The 20,169-nt window shown below is 42.8% G+C and overlaps 1 protein-coding gene across 1 annotated transcript in view; it reads right to left on the reverse strand.

Annotated features, from left to right (window-relative positions):
- Window positions 1–20,169, reverse strand: part of CFTR (CF transmembrane conductance regulator) — a 151,656-nt gene that overhangs the window by 97,008 nt on the left and 34,479 nt on the right. Inside the window, exons 8-10 of the mRNA XM_019491251.2 lie at window positions 10,692–10,938; window positions 8,545–8,637; window positions 7,716–7,898 (exon numbers count right to left, since the gene is read on the reverse strand). Of these exons, the coding sequence (XP_019346796.1) occupies window positions 7,716–7,898; window positions 8,545–8,637; window positions 10,692–10,938 (523 nt within the window). The remainder of the gene's footprint in view (window positions 1–7,715; window positions 7,899–8,544; window positions 8,638–10,691; window positions 10,939–20,169) is intronic.

The following is a 20,169-nucleotide window of genomic DNA, read 5'->3' on the forward strand; positions in this document are numbered from 1 at the left end:
AAAACAATCTGCTGAACACCTTTGATGTTTATTTGCTAATGGAAAACATATGAGGAATGAATAGGAGAAAATTAAAATCCTAGAACACGGGTGGCTAATCTGTAGCATGAGGGCCATAGGCAGCCTGTGTTTATGTGTTATAGGGCATATCAGCAGCAAAACAGCTAATAGGGCAGGAAGCTGAAAGCAGAGGAGGAGATGAGGCAGGGGCACAGGGAAAGAATCAGAAAGCAGAGCAGAAGATCAGGCTGGGAGCACAGAGTAGGGAACAGAAAGTAGAGCAGCAGATCAGATTGAGGAAGGGGATCAGAGTGGCACTTGGGAAGGGTGCAGGGCTAATTTGCGGCATGGCTGCCAAAAATGTTGCCCCCCATCCTAGAACATAATCAAAATTATGACTTAGCTGGCATCAGAAAGACTTGATAGAATATGTCATCGGACTGGAATATAGGTATAGAAGGGTACGTTATATTCAGGAAGAACAGCCAGGGGAAAAAGGGAAAAGGTGTTTAACTTGCACATCAAAAATCTATCCATTGGTTTGAGGTCCAGAATGTAGCAGAAGGCAGTTCTGTTTAAAGACTCTGGGTGAAGTTAAAAGGAAAAAGGTACAGGAAAATGTCACCGCCTACTATAGATTATTAAAGCAGGAATATCTGGTGAATGAAGCTTTTTTGATCAATTAACAGAACCAGGGAAAGTACAGCTGTTGGTAGTAATCAGGGACTTTTACTACCCAGACATCTGTTGAGAAAGCAATATAATAGGGCACTGTCAAAGGTTTTGGAATATATCAGGTACACCTTCTTGTTACAGAAGGTGAAGAAAATGGGAGGCACTTCTAGATTTGATTCTGACCAAGAAATGATCTAGTTAAGAAAATGAAGGTGGAAGATAACTTGGGTTGTCTTTCATAATATGATAAAGTTCACAATTCTTATGAGAAAAGAGAAAACAGCAGACTAAAGACAATGGTCTCCAAGAACCAGACTTCAGTAAACACAGAAAACTGGCAGGTAAGATCCCATGAGAAACAAGTTTAAGGAAAAAAGATGTCTAAGAGATTTGGTAGTTTCACTGGCGCACACACAAACTATTCTAGTGCAAATAAAATGTAAGGCCAAACTGGATAAGTTGCGAGTTACTGAATGACCTGAAACTCAAAAAGGAATTGAACAAAAAATGAAAACTAAGTCAAATCACTAAGGATGAATACCAATGTTCAAGATGAGTTTGCACCAACAAGATCACAAAGGCCAAGGCACAGAAATGGGTACAGCCAGCATGGGATGTAAAAGCTAATAAGAAAACATTCTAGGTTTATAGTAGTAGTAAGAAAAAGGAAGCAGTTGGTCTGCTACTTAATGAGGAGAAAAGACTAGTAATGGTGCTAGGAAGTCCAAAGTATTTAATGTCTTTTGTGCTTTACTAAAAAACGTTACTATGACCAGATGATTATAGTTCACATCAGTAACAAGATATTAAAAACTTGAATTAGAAAAGAGAAGGAACAAGTTAAAAGATTAGTTGAAAGCCTAGTTTTTTTCAGGTCAACTGAACCTAAGGAACTTCACCACTGAATACTTAGAAAGCTGGATAACTGGTGACTTTCTTTGAGAACTCTTGGAAGATGTGTGAGGTTCTAAAGAACTGGAAAAGTAAACATAGCATCTATCTTTTCAAAAGGGAAAAAAAGATGGCCTGAATAAATTATACATAGGCTAGTCAGCTTATCTTCCATTCCTGGAACCAATAAACTTCTATTAGTAAGCACCTAAAAGATTAGAATATTACTGTATTTACCCCCCGCAAACTTTGCACCCTGCAATCTCCCCTCTACAGCCTCTCCCCGCACATTTCCCATCCCACACAGCCTCTGCTCTCCCATCTTCCCCTCTCCTTCCCACTTTACCCTTGCTCCACGCTGGCAGGCTCCATGCATTCTGCAGCCTAGAGCACTATAGCAGCAGTGCACAGCCCACATGGCTGCTACAAGGGCTGGCCTGGGGCTGTGCTTCATCTCTCTGGCTAGACTAGGGGCAGAGCCTCCTGGCAAAGAGCAAGGGTAAGGGGGGTTGGGGTGGGAAGGGAGTGGAGAGCTGAGGCTGGGGGCAGGAAGCAGCAGACACTGGGAGGAGGAATGGGGAAGTAGAGGCTGGGGAAGAAGGGGCTAAGGCTGTGAGGGGCAAGCACGGGGCAGATGGCAAGGGGGCAGGCACAAGCAGGGGTCAAGCTGCTTGATCTAGCCACACCACCTGCCTACCCCCTGCAGTGGTGTGGGGGATGAATTAAAAGAAACCCCAATACTGGCAAGCTTCTTTGGGTAGATGTGATATCTTTTGTTAGACCAACTGAGTAGTTGGATAAAGTTATTTGCGAGCTTTTGGGCACAAGCACCCTTCTTCAGGCATAGGGAGCCTCTGCTAGTCTGAGATCTTCAAGGGTGAAGAAGTGTGCTTGTGCCAGAAAGCTTGCAAATAACTTTTTTCTAACTATTCAGCTGGTCTAATAAAAGATATCACATCTACTCAAAGAAGCTTGCCTGCCTGTGTCCTTCAACCAACATAGCTACAACCAAAAACCCTGAAACCCCAATACTTAAATTCTATACAGGAAAATTATAACAAATTTATATCTTAAATATAAAAAAATTTAATGTTAAATTTAGGGTCATCTTAGATTCAAGTAAATCCAGTATAAGCCCAGCAAATACAGATTTGTCAAGAACAAGTCACACTCTGCGACACGGTAACAGGCCTTTAGGATAGGGAAGAAACAGAAGATATATCTTTGCCAGTTGCATATAAAACCCTCTTAAGTAAACAAGAAAAATACTACAATGTGGGTCCACAACTGGTTGTAAAACTACACTCAGAGCAGTTATCAGTGGCTCACTTTACACTTGAAGGATGTATTAAGTGAAATTGTGCAAGGATCTGTCCTGGATTTGGTATGTTCACTCTTTTCATTAATGATGACTTGAATGATAAAACAGAAAATAAACTTATTCAGCTTGCACATATACCAAAGTGGGAGGGGATGAAGACACTTTTGAAGGACAGGAGTAGAATACAAAATGATTTTGACAAATTGGAGAAGCTATCTGAAATAAACAAGATGAGATTCAATGACAGCAAATGCAAAGCACTACACTTAGAAATAATCAGGTACACATGTACAAAATGGAGAATAACTGGGTAGGCTGCAGTGCTGCAAATACAGGTCTGGGAGTTATAGTAGATGACAAACTAAACAGGAGTTCATATTCATGCCATAATGTTGAGACACCAGCCACTATTTGTCTGTGTATTCCCATGCTGGGATGTATAAACAGCAGTCTCATATGTGAACTAATTTGGTCACTCTATTCAGCGCTGATGAAGCTTCAGGTGGAATGCTGTGTCCAGTATTGGGCACCACATTTCAAGACCATCTGTAGAAAGTCTAGACAACAGTAACAAAAACATGACCTCTGAGAAAAGATTGAAAGAAATGGATGAGTTTAGTCTAGACAGGAAAAAACTATGGGGAACTGTAATGAACAGTCTTTAATTATACCAAAGTTTACTTCAAAGAGGAAAATTATAAATTGTTCTTCAGGTCCACTGGGAACAGAACAAAAATTAATGGCCTTATAATGAAACAGGAAGACTTAATTTAGATGTCAAGAAAATTTTCTAATTCCAAGACTAATTAAGCAGAATAAGGTTTGGAATTCTCCGTCTTTGCAGGGTTTCAAGAGAAAGTTAGCAAAATATCAGTCAGAATAATCTTTGCAGGAATATCTGGAAACTGATCCTCTTGGGACAAGAGAAAGGATTAAAACAACCATCTTTTCAGGTTGCAAGATGTAATGACCCAGTTCAGGTCAGAGGCAGGCAGCTGGGTGGGTGATAAGACCCAACTGCCACTGCTGCTTTTTCCCAATATGGCATGGGAGAAGACCCCTGTGGACAAAGCCCCATGTCCTCAAGCTAGATTCAGCCTGTGGGCCATAGGTTATTAGATGATCACCTGTTGCCCCTTCCATCTCTGCTTTCCATGATTCTTTTATGGTGCATTCATCTTGAATAGAAAGTCCATGTAACCTAAGCTGCATTTAGCAGGAGCTTGAAGTAATGCATAGTAGGAACCAAAAGGCTCCAAACTGGAAAAAATGCCACACTCAATAAATTAAGGAAATTGTACATAACGCCTTAGGCATTCTAAAATGGTTACTGTGAATTTTGCATTCTTATTGGTTGCTGCACTGAAGATAGCTCACGGGATGTTCTGGTGAAAGACCAAAGATCAAAATACTTTAGACCAGCAAAACTATCTTTTAAATAAAATATCACTGAAGTAGTCTTTTTATATTGGTTTACAAGTGAAACAGTATGCCAGTTCCACAAATAATACCAATTAGCATGAATAATTATGGCAATTCCATGCATCCGTAAATCAAGTGCACCTGTAAATAGGCACATATTTTAAAATCAGACCTACAGTCTTTTCACAAGGTAAGAATGTGTGTGTGTGTGTGTGTGTGTGTGTGTGTGCATGTACATGGGCATGCATGTGTATGCCTCTTCATGTGTGTTTACATGTAGGAAAGAGAGAAGAAAGTGGGAGGAAGTTATTGCTAATGTTGACATTAGTCATTACTATGTCTAATTTATTTTCTTTTTTCACAATACAACACAAAATGTGTTTGCACTGTCTGTTGCTGTCACATAGCCTGAGAAAGCTTTCTATTTGTTTAACCTTGAAAAATATAATTTCTTAATGTGTGTTTAATTATTCACATAAACAACTCGGTCTGATCTGCTTTTTCCTCTGTGACTGTTAACGCAACTACATGAATACATGACACAAGCATGGCTACTATTTCCCTTCATAAAAAAATCAATTGCAATTTCAATACTGACATGTTATAATTTCAAAGTTAATCAGTAGCCTGTGGTAACCTTGTCACACATTGCCAGATGCCTGATCAAAGAATAGAGTTGAGAAATACAGGAAATGTATGTTATATAAGACCTTCCAATGGCACTCTTATCACTAACTCATCTGGGATGTAATTGCCAAAACCTCCATAAATCTTTTTAAGTCACAGTTTCATGATGTCACACCTAGAGACTCAGATAGATAATCCAATATTCACAGATATCTGGGGCAGTATTTCATCCCCCTGTCCCAGCACTGACTTTTACAAAAAGCCCATTTCATTAGGTTACACAGTATCTGGTCTTTCATAGGACTAACCATATAGTACATGCAGCTGACGTAAACGAAAGGGTGTGTCAGCACTGCCACCCTGCTGTGCCTGGGGGCATTGCTCTGTTGCATGCTTACAAATTCAGTCCTGCTTTGCACACGCCAAACCAGAATGAGGCCTTAGAGTGACACTTAGTAAGTGCCAATAAGCATGTCTGAGCCAGAGTCCAAGAGTGGGACTGGGCATACAACAGGAACAGGTTTAACAAAACTATATTACCTCATTTTGGCAAGTTGAGGCATGTTGAATGGGAGCAAATATGGGAGGCACTTCACAGCGGAATGCATAGGCCCAATATAGTAGTAAAAACACATCCAGATTGTCTACTGGAAAAGCACTCAGAAAGAGTTGAAGTCACAGGTCTTTGATTTTGAAAGTCCAACAAAATACTTTTAGCAGATTTTAATTATTGACAAAAACATGAATATGATCTGTTTTGGCAGATCATAGAGTTCACTTGCACATGGATTATCCACAACAACCCTAACCAAAAGTAGAATCCAAAGGTTAAATATTTTCAGGAAAAAATCATAGTTTCCTTTTCCTAAATCTTTTTAGATATAGTTTTTATTGTAACCGTCTCACATAAATGGATTCTACAGAAAGATCTGACCATTCTTACTTAAATTAATTGTTAGTTTAAAATTTTAAGTATTTAAAATATAGTACAAACCATATTAGATTTATAGGACTAAAACAACGTGCCGAAAATATTGTTTTGTTCATTTTACATGAAAATGTTTTTCTGCCTCTTCTTGGATATGCTAAAAGTCATAAGCAGAAACTTTGGCATAGTTACCAGCTTATCATCATGTACTCAGTCTATCATATAATTCTTACTGATATCAGTACTTAAGCCGAATTCTTGATACCTTGGCACTACTGTTCATGGAAGTTTACCATTGATTTTATAGTCAACCAAGAGTATCACCCAAAAAAACATAATCAATAGAGAAAAAAGGGGGGAAAAAGGAAGACAAATCAGTACACAAATAATTTGCAAACTGAGAGGTAGAACTGATGCCCAATGTATGACATTATTACAGACTGAGCCAGACTGTCAACCCTTTCTCCACAAGCAGTCACAGTGGACACAATAGGGCCACTCTTGCAGCATACAAGTGTTACATTTGATGGGAAATATGCAGTTTCCAGAACAAAGATTGAACATACAGCTGTTCTAATGATTTGTGATGAAAAAAATATAACAATTCCTCTTTCAAAAAGTATAACAATTCCTCTTTCAAACAGCAACATCTCCAGAAACAGAATGTTTTCTAGCACCACATATAGTACCTGTTTGCTTCATGCAGTGTAACGTGGGTCCCTAGGGCCCCCCAGTATCCCAGTCCTCCACTCTCGCCCTCTCCTCCAAGGGGAAGGTAGAGGGGGAGAATGGCTGACTCCCTAATAGCCCACCTAGTGACAAGATGTCAGGGAGCCTGGTGGGGACTCTGCTCTCACAATCACTTGAACAATCTCAGCTCTCTCTAGGACTGTTCAAGTAGTGGCATTTATTCCAGGAAATTTGCAGTGCTGCAACTGAACACTTGTCCATAGCCTTAGTCATTATCTGCTGTAAACAGCCTGATCAGGTGTGCTATGTGCAAACTAATTGCACTAGAACTGGTCAGGATTTTTTTTTTGTTGGAAACATGAAAGTTTCAATGAGACTTTCATCAGAAAGGTTTCTCAGCTCAGAGTTTAGACAGAGATAGATACCATCTGCAGAATAGACAGGTGGTAGTGGTACTCACCTGGGATGCAGGAAATCTATCCTCCAGTCCCTAGAACACTACCCTCAGAATAGCCTGGTTATTCATCTGAGTTAAAGGAAGACTAGGTTCAATTCCATGGCGTATATTAGGCAGAGCAAAGACCTGAACCTAAGTCTCCCACATACAAAGTGAGGGTCTAACCACTAAACTATAAGTTATCTGATACTTCTCTATCTCTCAGCTTTGCGTGATAGAAAAACTGTCTATCTCCTCTCTCTAATATTGAATGATTTGGTTATCTATTGCTAGGCTCTTCAGAATATTGTTTTTGAAGGCAAGAAAATTGTAATGGTAACAATTACTTTTCTACAGTCTTCACTAGGGATACAGATTTTGTTACTTTTACAAGGTTTTTCTTCTTTCCTAAACATAGGGAGGGGTTTCCCCCATGTAAATGACTAGCTTCTTCCTGAGCTTATGCTTCCTTGTGTATAAAGAAAACAACCAGCAAAATATTCCTACATTAACCTAGGGCTAAAAATATAATATATATCTTTTGGCCATTCCACTCAAACTAGATACTCTCTCCTAAAGGCTTAACTTTAGTAGACAGCACAATTTGAGATGATTATGCCTGAGCATACACCATTATTTAACATTATATTATATTTAACATTTAAGAATTCAACTTTACAGCACTTATAGATATATTTTTATCAATGAATTGGAATTTGGAATACCTTGCCTGCCCCAGTAGAGCCAGAAACAGCTAGTAACTGTCCTTTCTCAATCTTAAAATTTATATCCTTAAGAACTGGAGTTCCATGAAATGGGAAGTTACTGAAGAAGAGACTGTCATCATTGCCAGAAACTTTTCGGTTGTTATTTTCTTGCTTTGCTGTTACAAAAAGATCTCCAATTCCCTGAAAAACATATAAGTTCAAAGAAGTGCACATATAAGACAAATATATGAAGACATCTATATAATATTGTAGAACTGTATTATTTGGTTTAGGTATGCACTTATGCTTCTAACATTAGTTTTCCTATCTACACTCTCCTTTATTACTGCTTTATATATATTACTGCAATATATATATATATTGTCTGCCATTGCTGGGGAAGATAAGCAAAAACACATTCAACTGCTTTTTCCATGTCTATAAAACTTTGCAGCCTGTTTATGATTCCATGCAAATATAAATCAGGAGTAACCAACAAGAGGCTGCCAAAATGGAATAAGTGCTTCCTCCAACATTTTTTACCTAAGAAAATCCTAACATGACTTTTCAAAGGCAACCCACATTTCTATCAATCCCACTGGCCAAAAAGCAAGCTTTCCTTCTTTGATATGGCTAGTCAAATCAATAAACTGTTTTCCCCTTCACAGGGAGCTCATCAGCAGATAGTCTTGAACTAGTGCATGGGCACTGAGGCAAGAATAGATGACCCAGAAGGAGGTCTTGGTTTGGACTTTTTATTATTCTCTGTAATTAATGGAAAACTGTGAAGGTCAATTTTTTTTTAATAATCTTATTTTATTTGGATACGACTTTAAAATATTCTAACCTCATCCCAGAAGGCTGTTACTTTGTCCAGCTCAACCCCAGTTGTTGTTAAATTATACTCCAATGTCTTATATTCTTCTTTTAGCAAGAAGTCCTAGAAATGCAAAGACAGAATATTATAGCAAACGGTATTAAACCACTTCCACCATTAAGAATATAACATAACACACAGCACACTTAATCTGTACATACAAGTCAACATCAAGTACTGGCTCATACTACTGAAATTATTACATTTTTGCATTTCAGTGAAAGACAGGTGAGTATGTTGCATCTAATGCATTTCCTTTTCTGTTGATGGTTGAAAGTAGATATATAGGTGCTGTCACCATGGAAACATACTGTGACTATAAAGAGGACTTAAGAAAAGTTTGGCATTTCCTTGTTTTTTTAGGCTTGTGTTGGCAATGGCAAGTCACCAATCTAAATTCTTTTTACACAAAATTTTGTTTTATGGAATATGTTAGAATATATCATACCCTTGATAAACAAAGAAATAAAATAGTTATTCATTCCTATCTTGATTAACTCAGGAGTCCATTAGCAAGATAAAAATATGCACATGCAAACTAGGTTACACACAAAATCTTTGTTATTACAGCATTACTGGGAGAAGCTGGACATTCAGACTTGGGCTGCTTGCTATCTGACGTCAAGTGGTTAAAAATATTTTCCCAAGGGGTAAGGAGTGGCATCAGTTGTGTGTTACATAGTTACATCTGATGCAAAGCATGAATTGAGTGTTATGTAGCCACCTCTGAGTTGCTTATTAAGGCTCACTGATCTTTAAATACAGGTATCTACCTAGGCAATACAATAAGTATGCTGAGGGAGTTTCAGGAATAGAAAATAAGATTGATCAAGGCCCTCTTCAGGATCCTCGCAAAGGAGTCAGAGTAGAAATTTCACAAATAGAACAGGCAAGCAGAGGAGACAGCAAGTGCTTGGAAAAGGAATTATAAAAGCAACAGCAGGTAAAGCCTCACAGAGCCAAACAGGGCACTTCAGGCAAGAGAAGAGAAAGGATAGACAGGCTTTCATTGCAGCAAACTGGGGGAAGATCCAACTGAGCTTTGGAGTCAACCCTCAGTCAGAGAAAGTAAGATGATAAAGGAAGACTGCATGATTCTGAAAAACCATGAGATGTGGACTATTCCAGAAGAAACTTAAACCAAACCAGGGGACTCTCCAGTGTGATAAAGAAACTGAGGAAGAAAAAAAAAAAAAGTGTTTTTTCCTATTTGTGCTTCTATGTACCAGATGTGCTTTTTATTCTATTAAGTAAATAGCAACCTTGTTCAAAAATTCTGTACAAAGAAAAAAGAAAAACTCTCAAATGTCCACACTAGCTGGAGTTCTATGATCAGTCATTTTTAAACTAATACAGCATCTTGAGGTGGGACCTAGGACACTTGGGCTTCCCATGTCCATGAAGGGGTAACAGACAGAGTGCCTGTCTAGGAACTGTGCCTTGAAAGGACGAGAGAAGAAAAATATCTGCAGCCTACTGAGACATAGAGAAATTTAGAGTAAAGCGGTCCAGTGAATTGGGATCTGGCACAATGATGTGGTGAGTGTCCAGGCGTGGGATCTCAACCTGGTTGATCTTTACCTTCGCTTTTCACTCTTCTCCTCACTAAATATTTTTTTCTTAAATAACTTTAACAAAGTGCACCACTGGGATTTGGACATAAAGCAATAAAGAATTCCTTCTTCCAAGATAGACTTTAAATAGCACTTAAAATGATACAATCTATAAAAACCCAAGTTAATCTCACTTTCCCACAGAAAATTCCTTTTGAGAAGAGTGGGTGAGTGCGGGCTGCAGCACCTGTTGGACAAGCCATTTTGTCACGTTCACATTTAGGAATCTTATTCTTCAGATGATTCAGTAGTAACTTAGAAGTGTTTTTCTTTAAACAATATAGTTCTCAGGTGGCCTTAGACTTTTGACCTAACCCTATGGATACTGACAAAACATATGCAAAATGATAGGATTTATAATGACATTTAATGAGTGTAGTTAAACCAATCAATAGTTTATGCTGTAAGTTTACATCAGTGTGTTTTTGCTGATCAACTGATGAGATAATGTACTATAAAAGATTAGTTTATGTCCCCGGAAAGATCTCAGTTTATGTACCATACCTGTATTTTGTTTATTGCTCCAAGAGAGTCATACCAGGTTTGAACAGCCCCTGGAAACTGCCTAGTTACTGCCAATCGAAGAACAATGGAGAAGGAGATGGTGGTAAATATTTTTCGGATAATAATTCCATGGGTCAGTGCATAGGGAAGCACAGCCAAAAACACCACGAAGAACCCCGAAAAGAAGAAGGTTGAACTGTTGAAATATCTCACATAAGCAGCTTTTCGGGTCAGCTTAAGTTCAGTTCTGTTAAAAAAAAAAGCACAGTGGTTCACTGTTCCAAGTCTAATGAACCTTGATAAATGGTAACAGAAATGGAGTTAAAAATGGACTCAACCATATTCTTTTTTTCCATCAATGTCTGTCATTACTTTCCAAAATGACTAATAATGTTGAGTCTGAAAGCCTAAGGTAGGAAAGTGAGCAGGTGACTGCTTTTGGCCACATACCTGTAATTCCCATTGATATTGCCTAAATGTATTTAAAGTCAAGACTTTGCCCACCAAGTCTGCACTTTTCCCTTACATACTCCAGTACTTCACAGAACCAGTTTAGAAGCAAGTGGGACATATCAGCTGTTGAGAGGGGATGGAGGTATGTCCAAACAGATCTTTCTGTGGCACAACAGCAGAATTCTTCTGTTTTCCTGCCTTGTTAGTAAGGACTGTGACCATGAAGGGAGCTGAAATTACTGCTGAGTTACAAGTGTGTTTTACTAGACTCAAAATATAGGGGAGACAGAATTAGATCTCTGATAAGAGTGAGATACAATCTGAGATGGGTAGTAAGAAAAGCAGTCCTTGAGCAGCCGGCCAGTTGGCTAAGGCTGTGCATTGGGCAGTGACATTTTGGACTCTTTTTCATTAATATGCAGGAGAGGTAACCCCTTAAGTGAACAAGTTTTGTTTGGAGATGGACTAGGATGCACAGTGGGCACATATGGCTAGGATGCATAGTGGGCACATATACTACATTTACTGTGCAGTAACCTAAATCACTGCACAGCATGGGCATGCATATGCACATGCATGCCCATACTGCGCAGTAAATATGGTGACTTATTTTGACTTCAGCATAAATTTGATACCTGCATCATGCAGGTATCAAATTTACACCCAATTAGTGCAGTAATACATGTGTAGAAGCCTTACTGTGCAGTAACACTGTGTGTGTGGACTGACTTGGGACTAAAGTTAGTCCCAAATTTAGTCCCAAGTCAGCCCACACATGGAGTTAATGTGCTTGTGTACACACACCTGCAAGGGTAGACACCGACCTATTCCCACTTATTGTACAGTAACTTACTGTGCAATAAATTTAAGCTGGCATATAGACATGCCCAGTGTTTTCCAAAACTCTTCTCTTCAGTATGTAAATAATCAAATTCACCAGTCAGAAACTAAAGTTACTGTCACTTCACAAAGTCTCCTTCACTCTTAGCTATAGCTGGCAATGGATTAGTGTACATATCGCTCCACCTGTCAGTATCTGGTCCACATCAGGGAAACTAATGATCCTTCTAGTAAACCAAAATCTGTGAACTTTTTGAAGAAACCCAGTGCCATTGCCATCTACCACCCAGACGCTATGCAATCCCATGGTTTTCATGTCATTAGCCCTCCACTCTGAATCTTACAACTTAACGTTGTGGGTTTGTCAGCTGTCAAGCAAAGCCTAATTCCAAGCTACCTATACATAAATGCACACTTTCTTAAATACTTCCAGAGAAAAGTCTAAAGATGGTATTCTGATTTAATCAGTGTGAATTAATATCAACAGCCTTCACCACAAAAGCACCATAGAAAAAAATGTAAGTATGTTATCACAGAAAACTAAACAGCAAGAATAAGAAAACAAATAAAGACACAAGCATCTGCTTAAGAATCTCCCCTCAATGGAATGGAGTGGGCCCTTGAGTGGCAGGCTGCAAATTTTAAATGATGTTTGCCTGGCATGTCTTTTGACACAAGCAGTAAACTGGATTCAGAACCAAACAATATAAACTGATCTTTATATCTGGGGGCCCAGAATTGATATTTTTAATCTGAATCAGTCCCTGCTTGCTACTTGGCAAGTACAAGAAACATCAAAGAATGGCCTGCCTCTCCATGGGAGTTAGCATGCATGCTACCCTTTGGGCACATCTGCATGAGCTATCTACTGCACAGTTAACTAATTAGCTCTGCACCAAACATCTCAGCATCTACATATACAAGGCAATTAGGCTGGAGTAAACTAACTAACTCCATAGCAGAATAGTACTTGTATTTACAAGTACTATCTTGCTGCTGAGTTTTTTACCCTGCAGCAGCACATGTGTAGACACTAACCTGGCTGGCTGGGGCACAAGGGTGCTTCAGTGCAGGTGGTACCTGCCAGCTAGCCCCACACTGGAGCACCCTCATGCCCCAACCAGCCCCTCCACAGCATGTTGAGCTGGGAGGGGGGGCAGTCCCAAGCTGTCAGGCTGACCTCCAGGGCCTCCTGCCAACTGGGGCTGCTCTGACCCAGTTCAATGTCTTGCAGTCCCAGGTGCCTGTTGAAAGAGTATGTCCAGGAGCAATAAATTCCAGGGTTTATTGCTTTGCATTAATTGTACATATAGACGCACCTTTCAGGATAGCAAGGCTGGCTGCTGTTTACAGGAGTAGAGCTGGCTGGAAGTTTTATGACAAATTGGTTGCTACAGAAAATGCCAATTCATCAAAACAGGAATGTTTACTGGAAGCTAACTAATTTCATTAGCAACCGACCCAGTTTCCAGCTAGCTGACTCAAGCTCTGGTCAGAAGCCTAATTTCCAGGGTTCCTGGTTCTGGGATAGCCCTATCATACAGACTGTACCAGAGCTAGGGAACTCCAGGCTCCCTGGCTAGGGACAGACATTCAAAAAGCCTGAACATGAATTGATTCAATCTTTGCAAATTAGTCTAACCTGCCTAGATTGCAGTTTGCAACTACACAGACATTCCCTCTGGACTGAGGAAATGCAGGCACAAACCTGCAGTGGTTCAGCCTAGAAGCCAGGGGCACTAGAGCAGCCCTTCTCTTCCTCAGTGCTGAGCTGAGGGGGGACCTGGGCAAGACGCTGTGATTAGGGAGGGGTGTAAACCCCCATCCCACCTGCAGTCCCAGGCTTTTCCCCACTCACTGCTCAAGGGGTGGGAGTGTTGCTAGACCCCAGACCCTGGCTAGGACTCTGAGGCAAACGGGTGGCGGGGGGGGGGGGGCATGCATCCATCTGTTGATGATACAGAGCTTTTCAATCTCCCTCTCTCTGCTTCTTCATACTGTCTGCAAACCTAACAAGTGAGGGAGCCAGCAGAGAGCTGATAACACAGCGTTTGGCAGCCCATCAACAAAACAAAAGCTTCTCTCATTAGTTCAAGCTCTTCTTAAACAGCGTTTTCCAAGGAAGGAACAGAAAGACATTACCAGCTGACCTGTTGATTAGCTCCAAAAAGCCCTAAGTGGGCACTGTTCTGTCTGCCTGTCCCAGTGAAACTGAAGACACCCACACACACACACACACACATACACACCTCTCAGCATTAGATAGTATATCACATGCCTAAGGTCCATGTGGCTGAGGTCCATGCTGTGGGAGAGGGGTGGGAGGGGGTGATCCCTGCTTGAACAGTGAGCAGCAAGCACAGGGGTGGGGGGGCACAGGGAAGCCAGGCAGATCCTGCTGTGCCTGCAGTTTCCGCCAGAGCTCCACCTAGGGGGCAGAGAGACAGGACCAGCCCTGTTCTGTGGAGCAGACAGTGCAGCCAAGGGCTGCAAAGCATCTGGGATGCTGGGGGACTCTGCTTTAATTTAAACCAGGAACAGGTCTGGGACAGACACTGCATAAACCAGTTTGACCCAAATCAGTTAAGTCTGATACTACATTCAACCAGGTTTATCTTAAACTAGTTTCAGCCATTTTGAAATTGGTTTATGTGCACTGAACTTATGTTCTGTTACAGGTTTAAACCAGTTTCTGACCACTTAAACTGGCTTATGTGTAATGTCTGTCCCTACCCCCTGACAGACCCAGGAGAATGGCAGGCAGGGAAGCTTCAGCAAGCTGCAACTGCCAGGGCTTCTATTCTCCCAACTCTTTGGCCAGGAAATCCTCTGGTTATTCCTAAATCCACAGGACTCACAGGGTGGTTGATGAATCCAGATGGGGCAGAGGAGGGGTAGAACTAAAGTCCCTGTAAATGAGGCCAAGTAGCCCCATTTAATTTAAGCAAAAATTGAATTAAAGTGGGAGAGCAGGAAATCCTCAGCGACTCATCTAGAACTGGAATCCCTAGCCTTCCAGGCTCCCTGCCATGCATCTTTAACAATTTCATTGCCTTCTTTTTTTTTGTGCAGGGACCGGGATTCCCCCACCAAGATTTGGGACCAACTCAGGAGAGACTCCGCCAGGCCTAGGGTCAGGGAGGACCGAGTTAGAGAACTTCTGGAGGGGCTGGACGTGTTCAAATCAGCAGGTCCAGATGTTCTCCACCCCAGGGTGTTGAGGGAATTGGCAGGATTTATTGCAGGGCCCCTGGCACAGATTTACAAGCACTCATGGTTCTCTGGCCAGGTGCTGGATGACTGGAAGAGGGCCAATGTGGTCCCCATCTTCAAAAAAGGGAGGAGGGAGGACCCGGGCAACTATAGGCCCATTAGTCTTACTTTGATCCCAGGGAAGCTCTTTGAGAAAATTATCAAGGAGCATGACCTGGTGAGGGGTCTGCAGGTGCTCAACTGCCTGGGCAACAGTGATCATCGCCTGCTGGAATTCATCATCCAGCACAAGGTGGCAAAGGTCTGCAGCAAAGGTCTGCAGTCTTTCTGGACTTTAGGAAGGCCTTTGACATTGTCTCTCAACCCATTCCCATTAAAAAACTAGGGGACTGTGGCATCAACACCTACACAGTCAAATGGGTCACTAGTTGGCTAGAGGGCCACAACCAGAGAGTGGTGGTGGATAGGTCATTTTTGACCTGGAAGGATGTGGGCGGTAGGGTTCCACAGGGCTCAGTCCTTGGGCCCACACTGTTCAACATCTTCATCAGTGACTTGGACAAGGGTGTAAAAAGCACCCTGTTCAAATTCGCAAACAACACTAAGATGTGGGGAGAAGTGGGCATGCTAGAAGGGAGGAATAGGCTGCAATCAGACCTAGAAAGGTTACGGGGTGGGCAGATGAGAACAGGATGGGTTTCAACACTGACAAGTGCAAGGTACTGCACCTGGGGAGGAAGAACCAGTAGCATACCTATAGGCTGGGGAACTCCCTTCTCGTCAGCACAGAGGCAGAAAAGGATCTTGGAGTCATTACTGATGCCAAAATGAACATGAGCTGACAGTGTGGGAAAGTGGTCAGGAAGGCCAACCATACCCTGTCATGCATCCACAGATGCATCTCAAGCAGGTCCAAGGAGGTGATCCTCCCCCTCTATGCGACACTGGTCAGGCCACAGTTGGAGTACTGCATCCAGTTCTGGGCGCCGCACTTCAGGAGGGATGTGGACAACATGGAGAGGGTCCAGAGGAGGGCCACCCACATGATCAGGAGTCAGCAGGGCAGGCCCTACAAGGAGAGGTTAAGGGACCTGAACCTGTTCAGCCTCCACAAGAAAAGGCTGAGGGGAGTTCTAGTGGCCATTTACAAACTGGTAAGGGGGGACAAGCAGGCATTGGGAGAGTCCCTGTTCCCCCACTACCAGGAGTGACAAGAAATAACGGTCACAAGCTGGCAGAGGGTAGATTTAGGCTAGAAATCAGGAGGCGCTACTTCACTGTCGGGCAACTAGGATCTGGAACCAAATTCCAAGACAAGTGATGATGGCTCCTACTCTGGGGGTCTTGAAGAGGAGGTTAGACGAACACCTCGCTGAGGTCATTTGACCCCAGTACTCTTGCCTGCGTGGCAGGGGTTTGGACTTGATGATCTGCTCAGGTCCCTTCCGACCCTACCAACTATGAAACTATGAAACATCTGTGAAAGGCCAGCAGAGGGGATGATGCTCAGGGGCAACCAGCATGGTTTCATTAGGGGCAGGTCCTGTCAGACCAACCTGATTGCCTTCTACAATCAGGTCACAAAATCATTGGACGCAGGTGTCGCGGTGGAAGTAGTCTTTCTGGACTTCAGGAAGGCCTTTGACACTGTCTCCCACCCCATTCTCATTAAAAAGCTAGGCGACTGTGGCATTGATACCTACACAGTCAGATGGATAGCAAATTGGCTGAGAGGCCGCACTCAGAGAGTAGTGGTGAATGGGTCATATTCGACCTGGAGGGATGTGACCAGTGGAGTCCCCCAGAGCTCAGTCCTTGGGCTCATACTGTTCAATTTCTTTATTAGCGACTTGGATGAGGGGGTGAAAAGCACCCTGTTTAAATTTGCAGACAACACCAAGATTTGGGCTGAGGTGGGCATGCTAGAAGGGAGGGACATAATACAGTTAGACCTGGACAGGTTACAGGGGTGGGCAAATGAGAATAGGATGGGATTCAATACTGACAAGTGCAGGGTGCTGCACTTGGGCAGTAAGAACCAGCAGCATACCTATAGGCTGGGGAACTCTCTTCTCAAAAGCACAGTGGCAGAATGAGATCTTGGAGTCATTATCGATTCCAAGATGAACATGAGCCGCCAATGCAAGGCCACAGTCAGTAGGGCTAATCGCATCTTGTCGTGCATCCACAGATGCATCACAAGCAGGGCCAAGGAGGTGATCCTCCCCCTCTATGTTACACTGGTCAGGGCCACAGTTGGAGTACTGCGTCCAGTTCTGGGCGCTGCACTTCAGGAAGGATGTGGACAACATTGAAAGGGTCCAAAGGAGGGCCATTCGCATGATCCAGGGGCAGCAGGGCAGACCCTATGAGGAGAGGCTATGGGACCTGAACCTGTTCAGCCTTCACAAGAGAAGGCTGAGAGGGGACCTGGTGGCCATCTATAAACTTACTAGGGGGGACCAGTGGGGAATGGGAGAGACTTTGTTCCCCCGAGCACCTCCCAGGGTAACAAGGAATAACAGCCATAAGTTGTTAGAGAATAGGTTCAGACTAGACATTAGAAGGCACTAGTTCACAGTCAGGGTGGCTAGGATCTGGAATCAACTTCCAAGGGAAGTAGAGCTGGCTTCTACCTCGGGGGTCTTTAAGAGGAGGCTTGACAATTACCTAGCTGGGGTCATTTGAGCCCAGTATTCTCTCCTGCCCAGGGCAGAGGGTCGGACTAGAAGATCTGCAAGGTCTCTTCTGACCCTATATCTATGAATCTATGAATCTTGTAACAGGTCATTTTTTTCCAGACTTTTTAAAAAGTTATCTTCCATAAAAAAATTTAAAATTCTAGTTTTCATTCTGAATCAGTAGAAAAACTTCGTTAGAATGTCAGAAATTCTCCTGGAATGAAAACTCCAAGCTCTGACCAACTCTAACCCTGGCTCCAGCTTTCAACCTTTATAGTGACCTAAAAGAAGTGTCTTAAGAGTTTTTGGTCCAAAAGAGACAGAAATTATTTGAGATAAGATGACCTTATGAGATTTCTGGCATTTGCCTTCTTCCTAATTTAATGAAGGATTATTAAATCCATAGGGTTTATTAAAATGACTACCCAAACCTATATCATATACAATGGGATGACCATTCAATAGCAGGGGTATAATTCTCTAATCATTTCTATCCAATATACCTACAAGGTTTGGATCAAAAATGTCATTAGAACAACACAGAACTTTTGGTGCCATCAGATACAAATTCCAGCTTGGATTCAGCATCAGACCCAAATCTCAGCTAAACCTAATTCTGATCTACAGCCACACTCAGCTTTCTTGTCACATACACATATGTAATCAAAGTGGATGTCCACAATAAGCAAGAAATTCTCTCCACTGAAGGGAAATAATTTATTTTTCATAGATTGTCTTTCAGAAGGCATAACATAAGCAGGTGAACAATTAGGGCATGTTTGAGTTATAATATTATATCCTACCTTTTATTAACACGATACACGTTTCCCTTGATTTATGTGGTACATGCGTTCCCAGAAAAGTGTTTGTAAATCAAATTCACATAAAGGGAACCCAGTTTACAATGTAACAAATAGGGATATGTTCCCATGGTGGTGAGGGAGGGAGGGAGTAAGGCTGGGACTAGGGAAGGGGCGGGGTGCGGCGCAGCCCATCGGCCACTCTCGGGACTGCAGCAAGAAGCAAAGAGAAGGAAACTGTCAGTGGGCGTGGGGCAGAGAGGTGAAGCTCTTGCTGGTACATGCACCCTGGGAGGGTGGAGGGCTGGGGAGCTGTGCTGGGCTCTTCCCAGGGGCACATGCCCCCAGAGCTGTGCACAGGATGAGAGCAGGTTGCCACTGCAGGCTGGGGCCAGCAGTGGCACCAGGCTCTTCCTAGCACTTTGGCCAGGCAGCAGCGTTGGGGGGGGGGGGGCCTGCTACCAGCCCAAAATTCACCACAGCCCCCCTAACCTGCCCTTCCAGCGCCACCACCAAGCACCGGGAAGAGCCCGGTGCCACTGCCAGCCCCAGCCCAGAGTGGCAGCCTGCTCTTGTACCATGCACAGGTCCCCATGTGAAGGCCATGCACCCCCCCAGGAAGAGCATGGTGCAGCCCGCCAGCTCGCAGCCCTCCCGTTTTGCTTTCTGCTACAGCCCCAGACCTCCACTTCTCCCCACTCACTATGCACTATGCCCTGAACCCCCCAGGGCTCCACTTGTCCCCACTCACCCCAGCTCTTGCTGCAGCAAACCCAGGAGCAGCCAACACCACCTGCCTGCACCACGGCACAGCACAGCCCAGGAGCTGGGGTGAGTGGGGAGAAGTGGAGCCCTGGGCATTCAGGGCACGGTGCAGCACAGTCATTGCAGGCCACTGGCGTCAGCCACTCCCAGAGCAAGTGCAGCACGGGCTGGGGTGAGTGGGACCCCAACCCCACGGTGCTTTCCCCTCCCCTCACACACTTACCTGCTTGGGGTGGGGCACCCATGCTGATCACATAAGAGTGAATTTACCTGTCATAACGAATTTTGGGTATAAAAAGGGTCATCACATAAGAGCGAATTCACGTATACAAAACCCACATATGGGAAACCTGTATATGGTACCTAAACTTCTTTTTGTTTCGTTATTTTCCAAGTCTCCCACGTAGAACCTAACTGCTATTCTTTTTTTTAATGCAAATAAACATACTACTTGGATGGTTTCAATCTGTGTTATCCATTGATGCAATCATCTCCCCCCAGTATGTTAGATTCACAGGGTGTTTGTATCTGTTATAGTTCTCAGTTTAATACCCCGGATCATTTAATTAGAGCTGTAGTAATTTATGCTGGAGATCTCCATTTCAGACCTGGTGTGTAATGCTAATATTTTAGTCAATATACAAGGATTTCCTCAGTCAATTATGGCCAGATATGGACTTTTATCAGTACAAGTGACTGGAAACTGATCTATACCTGTAACAAAAG

The sequence above is a fragment of the Alligator mississippiensis genome, chromosome 4, assembly GCF_030867095.1.
Source record: "Alligator mississippiensis isolate rAllMis1 chromosome 4, rAllMis1, whole genome shotgun sequence".
NCBI classification, from domain to species: Eukaryota; Metazoa; Chordata; order Crocodylia; family Alligatoridae; genus Alligator; species Alligator mississippiensis.